Source organism: Musca autumnalis, unplaced genomic scaffold (genome assembly GCF_047663935.1).
Source record: "Musca autumnalis isolate F117 unplaced genomic scaffold, ASM4766393v1 scaffold_2, whole genome shotgun sequence".
NCBI lineage: Eukaryota > Metazoa > Arthropoda > Insecta > Diptera > Muscidae > Musca > Musca autumnalis.
This window is the reverse complement of record NW_027411755.1, coordinates 191,141,202-191,161,017: the sequence shown is the minus strand read 5'-3', so window position 1 is coordinate 191,161,017 and position 19,816 is coordinate 191,141,202. Positions and strand designations below refer to the sequence as shown.

At 37.5% G+C, this 19,816-nt stretch overlaps 1 protein-coding gene across 2 annotated transcripts in view; it reads left to right on the top strand.

The window, feature by feature from the left end:
• beat-IIIb (beaten path IIIb) overlaps nucleotides 1-19,816 on the top strand; it is a 338,924-nt gene that overhangs the window by 67,872 nt on the left and 251,236 nt on the right. For both annotated transcript variants that reach the window (XM_073970402.1, XM_073970403.1), the window contains one exon: nucleotides 16,060-17,226. In XM_073970402.1, the coding sequence (XP_073826503.1) occupies nucleotides 16,407-17,226 (820 nt within the window). In that variant the 5' untranslated portion in view covers nucleotides 16,060-16,406. The remainder of the gene's footprint in view (nucleotides 1-16,059; nucleotides 17,227-19,816) is intronic.

Sequence of the window (19,816 nt, the reverse complement as noted above, 5' to 3'; positions counted from 1 at the left end):
CCACTCCTTCCGATACCTCCCCCACAAAAGTTCGAAAATATTCGCTAAAATGGTACTCTAAATATTGTCGAAACTCAGTTAAAAAAAGCCCTATCCATCGATATCCCCACAAATTTTTGCGCTTTAATCCTAACCATATTGTTTTGAAACCCCCACTTAAATACGTAAGTTTTAAAAAAAAGTATTTCAATCCACACAGGCTGACAGGCTGGTATATCTATGTCGGCAATGCCGACTGATACTTTTTTAATTGTTGATATAATTTTCTAAATTTTTAGTTGGCTTTCACTGACTCTATCACTTTTGGTAAAATAGTAAAGCTTTGGAGTTTTTATGCACTTAAAGAATATTATTTTCTTAAAATAATAATACTGAAGTTAGTGTATAATATATGTACTTCAAAGAAGAAACGGCGTTATGTTCGAGTCGAACTGTTTATATCCTCCAAACACTGTATATATCTATTCGACATATTCACACTTTTTGCATGGAAGTTCTTCCACCAAAAGGAATTCCAAAATCCATATTACTGACGATATTTTTAAAAATTATTCTATTAGCCTCGAATTATAGAAAATCTTTCGAAAGCTTTCGCTGTGGGATTTAGAACCCAAAATGCCAAATAAGAGCTAATGTGGTTGAATTCTGGGCAGTATACTTTTGAAATTTTCATTGGAGAATTTGGTTAAAAACGAACGATCGATTGAACGAACGTGGTCTGATATGGTTAATTTCAATTCTAACTTTGTGGCAATATTGAATGTGCCTAAAATCGTAAAAAATTTTTAAAATAGCTTTACATAACGATACACAACGTTTTTAATTTTCATGAGTTTTGGTCAAGTTGCATGATGATCTGATATTACTATGCGGGTGACATAGACAATTACTTTTGTATGAAAAATATACAAATGTTATTTATGGTCCATATTTTAATTCCTGGAGGGCATACACCTACATATGGAATAATAACTACTGACCTTTCCCCTGATGCAAATTGCAATAATGTGTCTGCTAGATAATATATAATGGGTTTTGTGTAGTGAACCACAATTTCCTTCCATGCTACAAATTGTCTCTATCATGACAGAGAAATTTTCAGTTCAGTTGTAAAATTGGATTTTTATACAAATATTGCAACATGGAGTCGCCATGCCACCTATTTTTTACCTCAGGATTTCGGGTAAAGGGGATACAAACAAAATACGACCAAAGTTGTGTCTCATCGAAACATTGGTTTTAGACCCCAAGTGTGTTTGGACGAAATTCGTTTCAGACAATTCGGAGTCTATATAGCCCTGTCCGTTCATCTGTCTCTTTAAATGCCTAGCTGCGCACGATAACTCTCGAACGGTTCTACCGATTAGAACCAAATTTTATACATCGTAATATTTTGCCAAAACTTTGTTTAAGTTCGAATGTAGGCTATGTCGGTCCACACTTTAGGGTACCTCACATACAAAATACGGAAAAGGAGAAATTTAGGAGTCCTCTCGATTCGTTCTTAATTTTTTCAGCAGATTGTACTTGCGCCGCAAATCCCCAAGATAACTCTCAGGGGGATTTTCTGATTGGTCGAAACTTTACATATCATATTATTTCATCCAGTCATGTATCAGGTTGGAATATGGACTATATTGGTCCGTCCTTCGAGTACCTTTCACACAAAATTTGGGAAAAGTGCAGTTTGAGGACCCGTATCGGATCTATTTGATTATTTACTTTTTTTTGAAGAAGGTCCCTATTCTGTTCACTTTTCCGCTTTAAGTCATACTTCCTGAGATAATAGTCCAAAAACCCCTGCCGGCTCCAACTAAAATTACATACCTAAAAAAAGAATTCTCAAACTTTTCCAAAACTCAGAAGTTAGCTTACTAAAATTGATTTGGTATAGCCCCATATTACGATTACATACTCGTAGATAAGGTTCCCAACTACCTCCCACAGAAAATTTCGGAAAAGTTCAGTTTAGGACGGAGAATCGCTTTGATTTTTGTTGTAACAAATTGTACTCACTGCCCCCCATATGAAGGTAAAAGTTTTGTCAGGGCAAGTCCATATTTCCTGAGATGCAAAAAACTCCTATAACACCATGTGTAGTGGTTGGAGCGCAAGTTAACTCTCGAACGAATCTACTGATTCGGTCTAAAATTTGTGCGCACGATAACTCTTGAAGGGAGTGACCGATTTGGTTCGCACTTTACACATCCTAATATATCGGGTATGGACTATATTTGTCCACTCATTCGGGTACCTCCCACCAAAAATTTAGGATAAGTTCACATTAAGACCTGATCTCGAATAATTTTGATTTTTGTTGAAGCTACTCGCATCTGTTGTCTCCATTACGACGGTACAAGTTTTTTCAGGAGCAAGTCCATACTTTTTGAGGAAACAGCCTGGAAAATGCAAAAAAACCCTATGTCACCATATGTTGTTGTTGTAGAGCACGATAGCTCTCCAACTGATCAACTGAGTTGGTCCAAATTTGGCCTTCGTCATATCTTGCACAAGTTCGAAGACGAGCAATACCGGTCCACAAATTCCGGTACTTCCCCTCAATATTTAAAAAAATCCACTAAAATGGTATGCACGATATCTCTTGAACGGGGTAACCAATTTGGTCGAAACTTTGGATCTCTTAATATTTTGTCTAATTAGGAGGGTTGGCGTTTTTTTATTTGATATGAGGACTTCTATTTTGTTTTTAATAATAGTCAGGCTTAATCCCATAGTCGTTGTTTTAATATTTTTTTAAAACAGCTTTAATTTATTAGTGGGAAAAAATCTTCCCTTACTGGTTTTCTTTCGCCTCATCTCTTTTTGTTTGTTGCTTCCCTTCTTTCGGATTTGAAGATTTATCCATTCAAACGGCAATAAATCCAAACACTTGTAAATACATGAGTGGTCATAAATGCTACTGAAAAGAAGAATTGCACTCCAAAAATTGCAGCGAAGAGTAACGAAATATAGCCCACTACAAGTTTAAAAGTGGGATTGAAATCAAATGAAGTGTTTCTTAAATCTTTAGGCAAAAATTATTAGGTGGAATCGTCAAAATATGAGACAAAAACAGAGTTGATAATAATCAGTACATTGGCTTCAAAATGCGTTAGACTGAATGAATTGCTCGCATAAAAAGTAGTAGGCGTCGCACAGTGGTTCAGGAATAGATTTTCCTCGCCACAACCCCAATTTTTTGTCGTCACTGATTGTTAATTTTTATATAGGCTTCGAAAGTAAACATACCGAAACGAAGGAAATCAAAAAATAGGTCAACATATTGAATGGTGTGGGCGTGGCGTTCTCTTAAAGACGTTATTTTTGTTCAATTTTGGAAAATACGTCATTTTTGCAAATTCATGGAGAAGGAAATAGCTATTTCTCAGTAACTATAACATATATTGTGTTTATTGCTTCCTTGTTAGATATGTATATAGGATTGTTGCTTTTAAATAACCTTTCTAAGAAATTGTACTACATTTTAGTGAAATTCCAATGTTAGTGGATTAGAACTTTTAGGGAATAACATGGAACAAAGTTTCGTATTCGCAGAATGATGCCTGAGAGTGTCCTCTTTCAACCCATATACAATTTTTTACCCAACCCGTACCGCCCGTTTAACTCCTTTTTAAATGATTTTTATACCATTTCAAATATTTTTACATAAATTGGCATTTTTTAAATATATGAGTTCTTATGTGAGTTTTATGAAAACCCCTGGAATATTTTTTAAATTTTTGACCAAATTTTAATTTCTTTTTTTAAATGTTGATGCAAATTAAAAAACTCAAAATTTAAACTTAGTCCTTGAATTCCTTTGCAACTAATTGAACGAATGTGGTGGTTTTTGAAGCTCCGGAAACCTGAAACACTCAAACAAATTATGAAAATACCTCTATCCCTTCAAAAGTTACAGAGTTTTGACCAACAAAAAACGATTCCGAGCCACTGTGCGTCGTATAAATTTAAAATATTGTGAAAAATTGTAACGTCGTAAAGGGGACCGCAATGACAACCTGCTGAAAAAAAATCAAAACGATCCGAGAGGAGCTTTTAAACTTCACTTTTTCCGAACTTTTTGTGGGACCGATAGAGTCCATACTAATAATAGAAATAATACGAAGTGCTAAGTTTGGACCAAATCGATTGCTTCCTTGGAGAGTTATCGGCTGAGGGTATAAAAACTTTGATGGAGGCGTGGTTCTCTTGCAAAAATAAAATAAAACAAGTAAAAGTTTGTTAAGTTTTTAAAGCAAAAATTTGTTATACCCTCCACCATAAAATATTCTTAACTAGAATGGAATAATGAGTTTCCTTTCCTGTCCATGTTTAGGTGCAAACATTTTTCGACAGAGCTTTTTATACCCTAAACCATAAAATATCCCGAAATAAAATGGAAGAACTGTTAGGTGCAAAAATGGTTCGACCACGGATACCCAAATGGCTAAATTAGGTCAACAAATTTTTATAAAAATTTTCTTTAATCTGTTGATACCTCTATATGAGGGATATAGGGGTGGGGGAGGCGAATGTATGGGGAATAGGGGGAAAGATTGGACGAATGTCAGTCACTCCTGCCCATAGTTAATCTGTCCATTAGCCAATTGAGTACGTCAGGGTAGGATTTTTTTTTTGGCCGTTATGCCAGGAAGAACGGACTTGCCTACGAAAACGTTTTAGTTGTGAGAATTTACTTAATGCCACAATTAAGTAAAACCTCACTAAAAGTGTTGAGAAACCGATATAAAATAAAAAATAATTTAAAAAATTTAAGTTTCAGTGTTTTATTTAGAAATGCGCTTAAAACTAGAAAATAATTTGTCGCTTAGCCTCAAAAAAAAAAAAAAAAAAAGATTTCTTTCTCATGATGGAATCTCTCAAATAAAACGATTGCCGTTTAATTCTGCCACCATTTATAATTTAAATGAAAGCATTTTATTTGAGAGATTCCATCATGAGAAAGAATATGGAGGCTAAGCGACATTTATTTAAAATATTTTTTTTTTATTTTTAACTTTTTAGTAAATACATTTTTTCGATCACTGAGAACAAAATTCTACTCAATTTAGGCCGAAAATATGGATAAAAACTTTAAAATGTCTGAAATCGTGTAGTATCGTTATATAAAGGCTATACCAAAACCTGGACTTATGTCCATAATTTTTGTACCATTGGGAACTCCAAATGCCAAGTTACAGCCAATTCTGGCTAAAAATGAAGATAAAATCCTTAAAACAGATGAAATTGGGTGGTACCACTATATGGAGACTATACCAAACCCTGGACCTATGTCAACAATTTTTGGTGGAGAAGTTTCTGTACCATTGGGGACTCCAAATGCCAAGTTACAGCCAATTCGGCTAAAAATGAAGATAAAAGATTTTTAAAACACTTGAAATCGGGCCGTACCGCTATATGGGGGCTATACCAAAACCTGAATCTAGGTCCAAAATTTTGTATGGGGAAGTTTCAGTACCATTGGGAATCCCGAATGCCAAATTACATCCAATTCGAGTTAAAAATGAAGATAACATCCTTAAAACACTTGAGATCAGGTGATACCGCTATATGGGGGCTATACCAAAACTTATACCTATGTCCGTTATTTTTAGTGAGGAAGTTTCTGTACCAATTGGGAGATCCCATTGCCAAGTTACAGCCAATTCGGCCTAAAAATGAAGTTAAAATCCTCATAATACTTGAAATCGGGTGGTACCGCTATAAGGTGGCTATACCAAAACCTGGACCTATGTTCACAATTTTTGGTGGGGAAATGTCTGTATCATTGGAAATTCCAAATGCCAAATGACAGCTAATTCGGGCAAAAATGAAGAAAAACCCCTCAAAATACCTGATATCGGGTGGTACCGCTATATGGGGAATGTAGGAAATAGTGTATTGTCATCCAAATCTGAAAAGTGTGCAAAGTTTCAGTTCGATTGGTCAACTGCAACTGCGTTACAAATGAGATTTGAACAAAATCGGGTGGTACCGCTATGTGGGTGCTATAGGAAACAAGTAAAAAAGTATCAGTCGGCTTTGCCGACAGAGATATACCCTCAGCCTGTGTGTATTAAAATAATTTTTTCCCACAATACGTATGTATTAAGGGGGTTTTAAAAATTTTGGGCGTTTGAACCGACAAAAATGTTGATTAGGATTTAAGATCAAAAGTTTTGCGGAGGAGATACTAAAAGGAATGTATCGACATTGGCCGTTATGGAAGTGGATCTCCAGCCACAACATAGGTTCCATAGAGGTTTTTACACTCTTCGGGCTGTTTGCTCAAGAAGTATGGACTTGCCCCTAAAAAACTTTTACCATCGTAATTGAGGCAGCGAATGCAAGTTGCTTCAACAAAAATCAAAGTGATTCGATATCAGTTCTTAAAGTGAACTTATCCGACATTTTGTGTGGGAGGTACCGGTTGGATTGGACAAATATAGTCCATGTTTGAACCTGATGTATATCTGGCAGATATATTAGGATGTGTACCGTATGGACCAATTCGGCCACTTCCTTCAAGAGTTACCGTACGAACAATTTTTCCGAACATTTTTGAACTTTTGTGGGGGAGGTACCTGAAGGAGTGGACCGATATGGCCTATCTTCAAACTTAAACTATGTTTGGACAAAATATTACTAAGGCAAATTTTGGACCGAATCGGCAGTTCCGTTCGAGAGTTATCTTGCGCTCCAACCACCTCACACGGTGGTTTAGGGGTTTTTTCTCAGGAAGTATTGGCTTTTCCTGATGAAACCTGTACCGTTGTATGGAGGGCAGTGAATACAAGTTGCTAAAACAAAAATCAAAGCGATTCGAGGATGGCTCTAAACTGAACTTTTCCGAAATTTTGTGTGGGAGGTACCCGAATGAGTGGACCGATTGAGTCCATATTGAAACCTTATCTGTCTGGTACACATTTCACGCTGTGCAAAGTATGGACCAAATCGGTTACTCCCTTAAAGAGTTATCGTGCGCACAAATTTTCTGAACATTTTCGAACTTTTGTGGGGGAGGTACCGGAAAGAGTGGACCGATATAGCCCATCTTCGAACTGAAACTAAGTTTGGGTAAAATATTACGAAAGCCAAATTTTGAACCGAATCGATTTATTCGTTCGAGAGTTATCGTGCGCTCCAGCCAGCCAGACAGACAGACGGACGGACATTGCTCAATCGACTCCAAATTGTCTGAAACACATTTCGTCCAAACATACTTGGGGTCTAAAACCATTATTTCGATGAGGCACATTTTGCCCGTATGAAAGTGTATATACCCTTGTTAGCATAAATGCTGAGGGTATAAAAATGGACCCATATTGGATTTGGTTTCATATTCATGTATCCAAATCTGAAAAGTGTGCAAAGTTTTAGTTCGATTGGTCAACTGCAATTGTGTGGAAAATGAGTTATCAGATTTGAAAAGCAAGTTAAATAAAACACCGTTAAAACACTATAAAAATGGACCAATATTGGTTTTGATTGCATATTCATGTATTGTCATCTAAATCTGATGCAAAGTTTCAGATCGATTGGTCAACTGCAACTGTGTCAAAATTGAGTTACCAGATTTGAACTGAACGGACACCAAAGCAAGTTAACTAAAACACTGTAATATTCAAAGTTCTAGCATATAAAAGGAATTTCCAAACTTTTACAAGATGTCTATCATTGAATATAGATCTTTTTTTGTAAACATGTATTGACTGCTTGCTGATCTTTTAAGAACGCTCGGAAATTGCAAAGAAACCCTACTGAATATGTCCAATAAAGAAGATACATTATATGGGATTTGTTCCAAAAAAAACCTATAACATTTATAATCATTGTTTCCCATTTATATCAAAATTGTTGCTGATAACTGCATAAAAATTGTTTTTTGCATATATTTCTATACAACTGGTACCACTGTGCATCGGTTTCCTCTCCCTCAATAAAAACAACATGCAAGTTTTTTCCTACACTCAACACCACGAGTGGAGTCTTGTAGACCACATCCATAGAATGACTTTGCAAACTTCATGGTTTTCGCACACTCATCTTCCCCCCGGTATATGAAACTAAGTTTGTCTAGGTTTGCCTTTTTTGTTTGTTTATTTATTTGTATAGGACACTCAAGTGGGTATTTTTGTATGTTATGCTGCTGCTGCGTATGTTTGTTGACTGAAATTGCCAGTATATTGCTTCAAGTTGCTTCAAAATCTAAGTGACCACAAAATGCACAAACTTATAACAACAACACCAAGAAAATTACTTGAATCGAAAGAGAAACAACGAACCAACCAACCAACAACTGCCATAAACTGTCAGCGACTATAAAAAACCAACAACATCAAAGGCGAAAAGCATTTTAGGACAGCAGCAAAGGAAGAAAACTAACACAGCTAAGAGGCCAGCGAAAAAACTGAAACTGAAAAAAAAAAAACAAACTGTAATAAGAACAAATTGAAAGACAAATCCCTCGCAAACAAGTACTAAAAAGAGACCTGTAAAGGGAGTCAGTCCAAAATGAAAAACAAATAAAATATAACTGCAAAACAAACTGAAATTGTTCAAGTGTTTAATTGTATGTGCAGAGTTGTGGAAACTTTAAATGACCAGTTCAGGTTTTAGGTGTTTGAAAAATACCCTATGGTGGTATTTTTTCGGGTTATAATATTTATTTGGTTATATTTTACATTATGTACAATGTTAACACCATTTTCAAACATTATTCAGAAGGAGAAGGATCTTTCCTCAGATATAATTTTAAACAAAATTCCAACTTTAGTGAACTAAAATCTTAAAGGGTCCTCTGAGAATGTCTTCTTTCAGCCCGCATAAGCTTTATACTAGCCCTGACCCGGATTTTGAATACTATTTTTATTTTAACGAAAATTCACAGGGGAATGGTGTTATTTCTCATATCTATAGTTCGACTATCGATAGTTTGCCAGCTCTAGGCAGAATCGATTTTAAATGGAAAGTGCTTACACCTGGGAAGTTTTTGCGGATTCTTAAACTTCAATGTTCATATATGAGAAAAACCAAAAAACAAAAAATCGCAGCAGTGACTTTTAATAAATCGCGGTCAAAGGTTTTAATAGTTTTTAGGTTTTCAGGATTTTTATTAAAGAAAATATTGTAGCTTTAAAAGTATTCAATCCCGACCGATTGAATACTTTTTTAATGATTTTTTTTACCTTATTTAGGCATAAGTGTTCACGGAATATCTCCTCCTAAAATTGTGGACAGGAAAGAAAATAATTATTCCGTTTTACTTCAGAATATTTTATGGTGGAGGGTATAAAAAGTTCGGCCCGCCCGAACTTAAGACGTTTTTACTTGTTTTTTTTTTTTTTTTAATGGATTTTTTTTAATTCCGCTTCGCTTAAGTACAAGTTTATTAGGTTCTTATTGATCCCACAAGAACATATGCTGATCGGTTTATACGATTTTGAGCTACAGTGGGCACCTCAAACTGCTTTAGTAAAAACAGTGTTTCATAGGCGGCCATTTGTGAGAACAATGTGCAATATATTTCAACAAAAAAATCGAAAGAGCCTCAAGGTGTGATCTATCAGATGAAAAAAAAAAATCTTGTAAGAAAATTTGGTAGATTTCTTGTAAAAATTGCATGAAAAATATAAATTTTTGTGTTAAGATTTTTTTTTCTTCAGTTTAAAACTCACTGAAATTATCATTTGTGACCCTATGTTGTTATCACTTTAGCCTTCACAATAATTGAGCTAGAACGCTATATTTTGCCTTATATTATAGTCAAGATCGAAGATTGGCTACATTGGTCATATTTTGGTGTAGCCCCCAAATAACGATACCTCCCTATTTCCGATATTTTGAGGATTTTAGTTACATCTTTTGACCGAACTACCTGCTGTTTGACACTTGAGGTTCCCTATGGTCACAAAGTTTATCCATAAAAATATGGGTCCATGCTTTGGTATAGCCCCATATATCGGCACCTCCCAATTTTCGATATTTTGAGTATTTTTACTACAATTTTTAACCGAACTACATACTTACTTACTTAGCTGGCCCATTACAGAACATTTGTTCCATAGACCGAACTAAGAAAAGATCACCAATTCTCTCTGTTTCTCTTTTTGGAATACCGCGCCTTGTCATCTCTTCATCCACTTGTTTGCGCCATCTATTTTTTGGCCTGCCAATTCTGCGTGCACCGCCATGTGGCTCGTATTTATACGCCTTTTGAGCGGGTTCATCATCGCTCTTTCTTATTATATGGGTTAGCCAACGCAATCGCTGCATCTCGATAACAATATTGATGTCGTTGTATAGCAGATACAGCTCGTGGGTCATACGACGTCGATATTCACCGTCAACGCACGCCAAGCACTGCCTTATCTGCTTGTGCAAGTACCCAAGCTTCGGAACCATAGTGTGTTTGTAAAGCGTTATTTTTTTTGACGAGTTGTGGCTTTGTTTTAAAGTGCTTACTTAAGCCAATACAATTCTTCTTTTTATTTCACACTGATGTCGTTTGTTGTGTTTAAGGCGGTGCCGAGGTATACTAAGTCTTTTACTTACTTACTTTACTTTACTTAGCTGGCCCATTGCAGAACGTTTGTTCTATAGGCCGAACTAAGAAGAGATCTCCATTCCTCTCTATTTGTTGCTTTGCTCTCTGGAATACCGCGCCTTTTCATCTCATCATCCACTTGTTTGCGCCATCTATTCCTTGGCCTGCCAATTCTGCGTGCACCGCCAAGCCATCCGTATTTATACGCCTTTTTAGCGGGTTCATCATCGCTCATTCTTATGATATGGCCTAGCCAACGCAATCGCTGCATCTCGATACGTTTAACAATATTGATGTCGTTGCATAGCAGATACAGCTCGTGGTTCATGCGACGTCGATATTCACCGTCAACGCAGATTGGTCTGTAGATCTTTCGAAGAATTTTTCTCTCAAACACACCAAACACTGCCATGTCTGCTTGCGCAAGTACCCAGGCTTCGGAGCCATACATCAGCACGGGTAGTATCAGTGTTTTGTAGAGCGTAATTTTTGTTTGACGAGATGTGGCTTTGTTTTTAAACTGCTTACTAAAACCAAAGTAGCATCTGTTGGCCAATACAATTCTTCTTTTTATTTCACAACTGATGTCGTTTGTTGTGTTTACGGCGGTGCCGAGGTATACAAAGTCGTTTACTACCTCAAAATTATAGGAACCAACTTTTACAGTTGGTTCGATTTCAATGGACGCATTGCGCGTCGACACCATCAGCTTGGTCTTCTCGCCGTTTACCGCCAGACCCACTTTAGCAGATTCTCCTTCGACCTTCATAAAGGTATCGGTTACTTCTTTTACTGATCGTCCCATGATGTCTATATCATCAGCATAAGCAAGTAATATGTGGCTATTGGTGTAGATTGTGCCACTTCTTTTGACGTTTGCCTCTCATATAACCTTTTCTAGCAGGATGTTAAAAAAGATCACACGAAAGGCTGTCTCCTAGCTTGAAACCTCTTTTGGTACAAAATTCTCCGGAGAGGTTCTTTCCTATTTTAACTGAAAATCTTGTGTCAGTTAAAGACATTTTACAAAGCCGAATGAGCTTTGCGGGGATACCAAATTCAGACATTGCTTGGAATACCTTTGAACGTGGCGGGCTTCGAAGACTGCTTTATAATCGACAAAAAATTGGTAGGTGTCGATCTGCATCTGTTGGTTTTCCTCCAGGATTTGCCGCAGGGTAAATATCTCTCAATGGTGGACTTGCCAGGTCTAAAGCCGCATTGGTATGGCCCAAATATTTCGTTGACCATGGGCTTTAGTCGTTCGCACAATATCCCTAACACTATCTTGTAGGCGATAGGGAGAAGACTTATGCCCCTATAGTTGGAGCATAAAGTCTTATCTGCTTTCTTATGTACGGGACACAGGATGCTCAGGCCAGATGGAGCTAACTAGTTGATACATACACCTTATCAGCGTGTCGCCTCCGGTTTTAAACAGCTCGACTGGTAGGCCATCAGCTCCTGCTGCCTTATTATTCTTCAGCCGGTTTATTGCTGTCTTTACTCTTCTTGGCCGGGTAGTATACATTCAACACCATTTTCTGGGATTAGATCTGTGGTATCTTCGTCGACTTCGCTACTATTGGATAACAACAGTTTGGAAAAATGCTCTTTCCATATCCTTAGCACACTATCTGTATCAGTTACCAGATTACCTTGCTGATCTCTACAGGAGGATGTGCCAGTTCTAAAGCCATCAGTTTGATGTTTCACTCTTTGGTAGAATTTTCGCACTTCATTCTGTCTCCTTTACATCTCTATTTGTTCACACTCCTGCTTTTCCATCTCTCTCTTTTTCCTGCGGAGAAGACGTTTCTCCTCTCTCCTTTTCACCCGATACCTCTCTCGTGCGCTACGCGTTGCTACTGGTTGTAAAGTAGCCCTATATGCCGAATTTTTCTCTTCGGTAGCAGCACGACACTCCTGGTCATACCATGGATTACTTGGTGGAGGTCTCTGGTATTCAAGTACCGATTTTGCGGCTGTGTGCATAGAGTGGGCAACGTTTTGCCATTGTCCTGATATGTTATCGGAACGAGGAGTGCTTTGATTAAGCAGTTGGGCCAGTTAAGTGGAATATGCTGTGGCTATCTGTTGTGATTGCAGCTTACCGATGTCTAACTTTCGTGTTGTGTCTGTTCGTATTTTGTTTGCTACTTTTAAGCTGGTGCGTACCTTTGCTGCAACAAGGTAGTGCTCCGAATCAATGTTTGCGCCTCGGAACGATCGTACATCCAACACGCTCGATGAATGTCTTCCATCTATCACAACATGATCAATTTGATTTCTTGTTTTCTGATCTGGAGACAGCCAGGTGCCCTTATGAATATCGAGATGATTAAATCTGGTACTGCTAACTACCATGTTTTTTGCAGCTGCACAGTCTATCAGCCTCATACCATTGTCAGATGTTTCACTGTGGAGGCTGAATTTCCCGACTGTTGGGCCAAAGATATTCTCCTTTCCAATTTTGGCATTAAAATCGCCTAGAATGATTTTAATGTCATGGGCAGGGCAACGGTCATAAGTTTCTTCTAAGCGCTCGTAAATTATATCTTTGGTCTGTTCGCCCTTGTCTTCAGTGGAAGCATGAGCGGAAATAAAGCTGATGTTGAAGAATTTAGCTTTTAATCGTTCCATCGTATTTCCTGTATGACAGTTATGTCGGCCTTGTACTTTTTAAGTACATCTGCCAATGCGTAAACTGCACCTTCTCTATAAAGAGTGCGAACATTACAGGTGCAGATTCGCAGATCGTGGTCGTTTAAGCGTTTGCGGGGGTCGTCAACTTTCGGGTGAACATTTACTTGGTTTTAAGTAAAAATGGATTTATACTTATCTGAGGATATGGTATGATGATGATGACGTATGAGGTATTTGGTATGATAACAAATACCAGCCTCCTATGTGGTTTGATGGTTAAATAAGTATTTTTTATGCTTGATCCTGACATCCCTGACCGTAGAGCAGGCATAAATGCCTAGGCATGAATACCTAGAATGCATTGATTAGAAGTAATAGGGTTTCTTTTATAAAAATCGATAAGTTATTGTACCCTCAGCCTTTAGGCTAAGGAGGGTATATACACTTTGATACTATGAAAATGTGCCTCATCGAAATAATGGTTTTAGACCCCAAGTATGTTTGGACGAAATGTGTTTCAGACAATTTGGAGTCGATCTAGCCATGTCCGTCCGTCTGTCTGTCTGTCCTGCTGGCTGGAGCGCACGATAACTCTCGAACGGATGAACCAATTCGGTTCAAATTTTGGCTTTCGTAATATTTTGCCCAAACTTAGTTTAAGTTCAAAGATGAGCTACATCGGTCCACTCCTTCCTGTACCTCCCCCACAAAAGTTCGAAAATGTTCGGAAAGTTTGTGCGCACGATAACTCTTGAAGGGAGTGACAGATTTGGTCCATACTTTGTATAGCGTAAACTTTCTACCAGAGTAATATGAGGTTCCAATATGGTCTCAGTAGGTCCACTCCTTTGGGTACCTCCCACACAAAATTTCGGAAAAGTTCAGTTTAGGGCCATCTCTCGAATCGCTTTGATTTTTGTTTTAGCAACTTGTATTCACTGCCCTCAATACGACGGTACAAGTTTCATCAGGGGCAAGTCCATACTTCCTGGGCAAATAGCTTGAAAGTTGCAAAAAACCCCTATGACACCGTGTGAGGTGATTGGAGCTCAGGATAACTCTCGAACGGATCTGCCCATTCGGTCCAAAATTTGGCCTTAGTAATATTTTGTCCAAACATAGTTTAAGTTTGAAGATAAGCCATATCGGTCCACTCCTTCAGGTACCTCCCCCACAAAAGTTCAAAATTGTTCGGAAAATTTGTTCATACGGTAACTCTTGAAGGGAGTGGCCGAATTGGTCCATAGTTTAAACATCTTAATATATCTACTAGATATAGATCAGGTTCAAATATGGAATATATTTGTCCACTCCATCCGGTACCTCCCACACAAAATTTCGGATAAGTTCACTTTAAGACCTGCTCTCGAATCACTTTAATTTTTGTTGAAGCAACTTGCATTCGCTGCCTCAATTACGATGGTAAACGTTTTTTCGGGGGTAAGTCCATACTTCTTGAGCAAACATCTGGAAGGGTGTAAAACCCCCTATGGCACCTTATGTAGTGGCTGGAGATCCTCTTTCATAGGGGTCAATGTAGATCCATTCCTTTTAGTATCTCGTCCGCAAAATTTTTGATCTAATCCTAATAAACATTTTTGTCGGTTCAAATTCCCAAAACTTTTAAAAACACCTACATAAATACATACGTTTTTTGAATAAAAAAAAATTGTTTCAATATATACAGGCTGAGGGTATATCGCTGTCGGCAAAGCCGACTGATACTTTTTTACTTGTTTCATAGTAGGCTGTTATATCTAGGGGAGGGTTACTAACCCGACGACCATACCCAAGTTTTTAACGTTTTTATGGGTGAACGCGCGGCACATGTTAGCTCACTACCTTTAACGGATGTTAAAGGCAGTTCCCCAGGTGACACCACGGGGAGGGCAGTGTCCACTTGAGATGAAAGAGGGACCAAGATAAATCCTGGGCTTTGCCATGTTAAATCCGGTCAGGACCGTTCCTTAGTATCTTCCATCCCCTATGTCACCCAATAACCGCATTAATATGACCCAATTATTTCGAGTGAACATTTACTTGGTTTTAAGTAAAAATGGTTTTATACTTATCTGAGGATTTGATAACAAATACCGGCCTCCTATGTGGTTTGAAAGTTAAATAAGTATTTGTTATGCTTGATCCTGACATCCCTGACCGTAGACCATGAATACCTAGAATGCATTGATTAGAAGTAATAGGGTTTCTTTTATAAAAATTGATAAGTTATAAGTAACAATCTTTGATTTTTTAGGAGGATAGAAACGGAATGTTCGTATATATCGCTAATTTACTCAAAGAGTGACACATCTTAAAAAATACAGTTTCGAGAACAAAGTGTTTTAAGTTGACGATTGAAATTTGACCTCTCAACTTTAAAAGATTATTACACACAAATTTAAATAACTACTTGGACAATTTTTGTACAGAGCTAGCCAGATATCAATGATATGATTCTATACAAGATCAAGCATGATTTTAACTGTTTTACTGTTTCATAAACCCAAAACACTTTTTTGATGATTTGTGTCAAACTCTTTGTAAATTAGTTGTAAGTTGTTGAGTTTAAGAGATATCAAAATGAAAATTTGACACATGATAACGTAGAAGTCGTAGAAAAAAATAGAAATTACTAACTCAGTAAACGCATTTATTGGCTTATGATACTCTTTGAGTGAATGAGCGATATGTTTACACTCCTATTTCCAATCTGCATACCGTAGGGTAAATGCACAACATCTTAAACTATTTCCTATCATAAAACTTTTTCCAACAATAAACCATAAAAAATGTAACAATCATAACGTAAACAACAATATCAACAAAACAACTAAAAATAATTTTTATACTTTTCTTTTTCATTAAAGCATTTCAAAGTAGCGGAAAAAGTGAAACACATAAAGTAGTGAAGTTGAAGAAGAAGAAAACGAGAAAAAACAACAACACATCGAAATAACTAAACAAAACGAAACGAAAAAAATTGCTATAGAGCCGCTGACACAGTGAAAAGCATTAAAACAAGCATAACGAACGAAAAATTGCACACAAAAAGTTTTGCAAACGCGGTTGAAAGTTATTAATAACAGAAACAGAAACTTGGAAGTTTCCGTGGAATAAAAGACGAATAAACAACAACAACAGGAGCACCCCATGAGCTAAAAAAAATTGCAATCTACAAAACAAAAACGAAGCAGGAAAGAGAAAAAAAAAATCCATGAAAATGGTAAATTCTAAAGAACGAACAGGCTTTGGCTCGAAACGCAATACAACAAATATTACTACAGCTATTAGCAACAATAGCAGTGGCAAAAACTTAAGAGAAAGTTGGAACTCCTTCAATGGCAAGCCACAAAGAGCCAATAGCGCAAAATCTTGTCCGCCCCAAAAACAAAAACATGAAACAAGGAATGGTGGCAACACAAATCGCTCTGTGCCTGGCTATAGACAGAGCAGTGATATTATTAGTTTTATAACAAACAGTATTACAACAAAGTCGACAACAACAACAGCAACACCAGCAACTGCAATCAGTACAACAATTTCAAATAGTTCTGCACTTGGGACTAGCGAGTCTACAATGCCATCCTCCTTAGCCTCGTCATCATCATTACCATCATCTTCTGTGGATGACTTTCGTGTCAACAGTGCAACTACAAGTAGCACCAAAGTTCCAACCACCACCAACACCAGCATCACCCACAACACTCACACAATCTATGCTACTACTACCACCCCTGATTCATTATTGGCTACAACAGCTACAGCCACTACTACCAATATTGATACTGCCACTAACAATGCAACTGAAACTCTAACTGCCTCAGCTATTTCGCGTATGACTTTTTCAACTTCGGCTCCTTCATCATCTGTGTCATCATCATCATCATCGTTATTATCGTCATCAGTATCAGCGAGAGCAACAACAGCAACAATATCGTCATCGACAGCAACTTGTGGTGGTATAAGGCAAAACTTTGTGCCCACCATTTCTCTCAAATGTTATTTTTTCTTGTGGCATTTCTTTTGTATATTGGGTAAGTTTTCTTGGAAAATTTGTTGTTGTTCTTATATTTCATTTTTCTTTCATTTTTCTCATTCCATTGCAATTGCCAGCATTTTATTATTATACCCTCCACCATAGTATGGAGGGTATATTAAGTTTGTCATTCTGTTTGTAACACATCGAACTAATCATTTGCGACCCTATAAAGTATATATATTCTTGATCAGGATAAAATTCTAAGACGATCTAGCCATGTCCGTCTGTCCGTCTGTCTGTCCGTCTGTCCGTCTGTTGTAATCACTCTAGCGTCCGCCATAATTGAGATAGAGTGCTGAAATTTTGCACCCGAGGGTCTTTTTTCCATAGGCAGGTCAAGTTCGAAGATGGGCTATATCGGTCCACTTTTTGGTATAGCCCCCATATAACGGTACCTCCGGATTTGAGGTATTTTGACGTTCTTCGCCACATTTTCAGACCGAATTAGCTATAATTTGGGATTTAGGGTTCCTAGTGATCAACAAACTTATATCCCAAAGGATATGGGCATAGGTCCATGTTTTGGTATAGTCCCCATATAACGGTACCTCCCGATTTTCGGTATTTTGAGAATTTTAGCCACAATGTTTAACCGAACTATCTGCAATTTGACATTTGAGGTTCTCAGTGGTCATGAAATATCTCCACGAAACATCGTCAACATAGGTCCATGTTTTGGTATAGCCCCCATATAACGGTACCTCCCGATTTTCGGTATTTTGAGAATTTTAGCTACAATTTTTAACCGAACTAGCTGTAATTTGCCATTTGAGGTTCTCAGTGGTCATGAAATATCTCCACCAACCATCGTCAACATAGGTCCATGTTTTGGTATAGCCCCCATATAACGGTACCTCCCGATTTTCGGTATTTTGAGAATTTTAACCACAATTTGTAACCGAAATATCTGCAATTTGACATTTGAGGTTCTCAGTGGTCATGAAATATCTCCACCAAACATCGTCAACATAGGTTCATGTTTTGGTATAGCCCCCATATAACGGTACCTCCCGATTTTCGGTATTTTGAGAATTTTAGCCACAATTTTTAACCGAACTATCTGCAATTTGTCATTTGAGGCTCTCAGTGGTCATGAAATATCTCCACCAAACATCGTCAACATAGGTCCATGTTTTGGTATAGCCCCCATATAACGGTACCTCCCGATTTTCGGTATTTTGAGAATTTTAGCTACCATTTTTAACCGAACTAGCTGTAATTTGCCATTTGAGGTTCTCAGTGGTCATGAAACATCTCCACCAAGCATCGTCAACATAGGTACATGTTTTGGTATAGCCCCCATATAACGGTACCTCCCGATTTTCGGTATTTGAGAATTTTAACCAAAATTTGTAACCGAAATATCAGCAATTTGACATTTGCGGTTCTCTGTGGTCATGAAATATCTCCACGAAACATCGTCAACATAGGTCCATGTTTTGGTATAGCCCCCATATAACGGTACCTCCCGATTTTCGGTATTTTGAGAATTTTACCTACAATTTTTAACCGAACTAGCTGTAATTTGCCATTTGAGGTTCTCAGTGGTCATGAAACATCTCCACCAAGCATCGTCACATAGGTCCATGTTTTGGTATAGCCCCCATATAACGGTACCTCCTGATTTTCGGTATTTTGTGAATTTTAACCACAATTTGTAACCGAAATATCTGCAATTTGACATTTGAGGTTCTCAGTGGTCATGAAATATCTCCACCAAACATCGTCAACATAGGTTCATGTTTTGGTATAGCCCCCATATAACGGTACCTCCCAATTTTCGGTATTTTGAGAATTTCAGCTACAGTTTTTAACCGAAATAGCTGTAATTTGACATTTGAAGTTCTCATTGGTCATAAAAAATCTGCAACGAAACATCGTTCACATAGGTCCATGTTTTGGTATAGCCCCCATATAACGGTATCACCCCATTTACGGTATTTTGAGAATTTTAGCTGCAATTTTTAACCGAACTAGCTGTAATGATCGGTATTTTGAGAAATTTAGGTACAATTTTGTCTATTCAAAAATAATCGTCAATATAGGTCCATGTTTTGGTATATCCCCCATATAACTGTACCTCCCGATTTTCGGGAATTTTCAGTGGTCACGAAATTTCTTCACTAAAATTCGTCAGCATGGGTCCATTTTTGAGGGTCTACATTGTTTTGATGAAACTACCCTCAATTTGACTCTTGAAGTTCCCTGCAGCTATAAAACTTTTCCGCCAAAAAATTTAAAGATAGGTTGATTCTTTGATATAGCCCCGTAGGTGGTTCCTTTCCCCTAGCTGAACACATTTTTTTTGATTAGATCAGATAACACTGTGCAACAAAATGGAGGTGAAAGTCTGGGGCACGGAAAATTCCTCTTGGGGAAGAAAGGCCTTGGTGAGTATATTATGAACCCCGAAGGACAGATCCGCCGTGAGTAGAACTTCCGCGTTATGGCATGATGAAATTTTTGTTAGAGACCCTGTGGGCCATCAGGAATTAGCGTTATATCTTTGTTCACTGTTGCTTAAGTGCTCTACAAAAACAACAAACACAGATATAATGCTAATTCATGATGGCTTACAGGGTCTC